Source organism: Paracoccidioides brasiliensis (genome assembly GCF_000150735.1).
Source record: "Paracoccidioides brasiliensis Pb18 unplaced genomic scaffold supercont2.9, whole genome shotgun sequence".
Taxonomy (NCBI): Eukaryota; Fungi; Ascomycota; class Eurotiomycetes; order Onygenales; family Ajellomycetaceae; genus Paracoccidioides; species Paracoccidioides brasiliensis.
Genome location: NW_011371366.1, coordinates 749553 through 751592, shown reverse-complemented (window position 1 = coordinate 751592; position 2040 = coordinate 749553). Strand labels below are relative to the sequence as shown.

The following is a 2040-nucleotide window of genomic DNA, read 5'->3' as shown; positions in this document are numbered from 1 at the left end:
CGAGAATGGGAATGGGGAAGCCCAATTCCTTCCCCGGTATTTTAGGCGACCCAGACCTGCCAGAGGCAAAGAGGCCCCCGCACCCTCCTCGTCACTCAGCTACCGGGAGCGTATGATCACTCATTGAGTGCGAGGGCGGAGAGTGCTTGCCCATGCTGCGGTTCAGATGCGCGCTGGGCGACCACTTGCGCTGCTATTATTATTGGACATCGAATCTGTAATACTAGGACCAATGCCAACACCGGGTATAGTAGTCGCCGGCGTCCCCGTGCCCCCCAGACTCCTATCAGCATCCGTCTCTGTCACCATTGGCCCTTCACGCGCACTGCCACCGCTCCCCACACTCCTATTGCTGTTACGTGGGTACGTATTCCGAAGTTCCTCAAGCTTAACATCCTTCCACGAGCACTTGGCATGTTTCTTCGTACAGCCCATACACGCTGTGAGATTCTTATGACAATCCATCTGTAGGCGCCGACAGCGGTCGCAGGGAGGCAAGATGCGCTCACCCCGCTGTAGCCCCTCCATGCGACTAACCATTTCAATCTTGTAGGGCCCTCCATCATCCCGCTCGTAGTGGTTCGACGACTTGGGTTGAGGAAGGAGGGATGAGGGAGTACTGGGGATGGGGACGGGGGCGCCTGCGTAGCCGCTGCTGCTATACTCGCCCGGGTCTGAGGCGCGGGGGCGTGAACGTGACGTTTGGCGGGCGGGAGGGGGGCATTCTGTCGTCTTCGTTGTTGTTTCTTCTTCTTCATCCGAAAAGCCGCGGGCGTGACGGTCGGCAGTTGTGAAGAACTTTTTCATCAATTCAGCACGCGTAGCTGGGGAGGCACCTTTGATTGAAGTGCCGTTGATGATGGTGATGTTGTCCGTACTGGAATGGGGGAACATAAACTGGGCTGCGGATAGGACGCTGGGATCATCCTGGGGGGGGTCGTATCGGGAATTAACAGCGACAAAACCTGGGGGGGAGTGAGGATGCGAATGGCCGTTGCTAGTATGGGTGTTGGTACCCATTACATTGCCATTGGATTCTCGGAATGGACTAATGGATCTTTGCTGTTGAGCACTGAGGGATAAATCGTTCTCTCTCCTAGTAACGATTGCAGTCTTGCGGTTCTTGAATCTGTGGTTTAATTGTCTAGCACGCGCTGACACTATGATCGTCACCAATAGGTTAGTCCATGACTACAGAACAGTGTAAAATAAAATAAAATAAAATTAAAAAATTAAAAATAAAAAATAAAAAATAAAAATAAAAAAATAAAAATAAAACATGTATTATATATTTTATTACCTTGATCAGCCAGATTAATGATCTGGGACAAATTCTTCTCTAATATTTCTAATGCGCCCAGCTCCTTCTCTTCATCTTCAACTATGGGCTGAGGAGGAATAATCTTCTGAGGGATACCGGACTTGATCAGGATGTAATCTTCCTCTGAAATTTCCACGCGACTCTGTTTGGTATAGATCTGACAGACGGGGACACCGTTGCGCGTTTTTTCGAGGGTAAACTGTTCAGGTTTGTTTTTTGCGAATTCGACCACATCAAGCCAGGAGACTGTTGTTCCTTCCTTTCCATGCGACTTGAGCACCTTGGGAGGACCGTCAAATAGCCGTTCGAAACGGGTGACGAGGATGGGCCCAAGGGGACATGCGCCTAGATTGCCTGCGATGCTTTCGTGTCGCTGGAGAACCCCGTCGTAGTCGTTCATGAGACGGAGGATGGAAGGGAGGGTGTCATCTGGGGAGACGAGGGGGATATTTTGTGGATACTGACGGGCGAGATAATTTATTTGCAGGTGGTTTGACTGTGTTTTGGGAACTTTGGCGGCGGTGGTATGTTGGTGGTCGCCGGAAGGGGATCTGGCGCGTTTGTTGCCCGACTCGGGGGGGATGGGTCTCGAGTCCATTGCGACAAAGATGTCGACGGTAGAACCAAGATGGTAAAAGAGAAAAAAAAAAATAGACACTATACTATTCAAAATGGGATATAGAATAAGAAAAAGAGGGTTCTATTGGGAAGGGGAAGGG

At 50.5% G+C, this 2040-nt stretch overlaps 1 protein-coding gene across 1 annotated transcript; it reads right to left on the bottom strand.

Annotated features, from left to right (window-relative positions):
* Positions 1-162: 162 nt before the first annotated feature.
* PADG_06780 (uncharacterized protein) lies at positions 163-1919 on the bottom strand (the record flags this gene model as incomplete). The annotated part of the gene is made up of 2 exons (XM_010763930.1): positions 163-1160; positions 1301-1919. 2 exons carry the CDS (start codon positions 1917-1919, stop codon positions 163-165), a joined length of 1617 nt encoding a protein of 538 aa, XP_010762232.1.
* Positions 1920-2040: the final 121 nt, after the last annotated feature.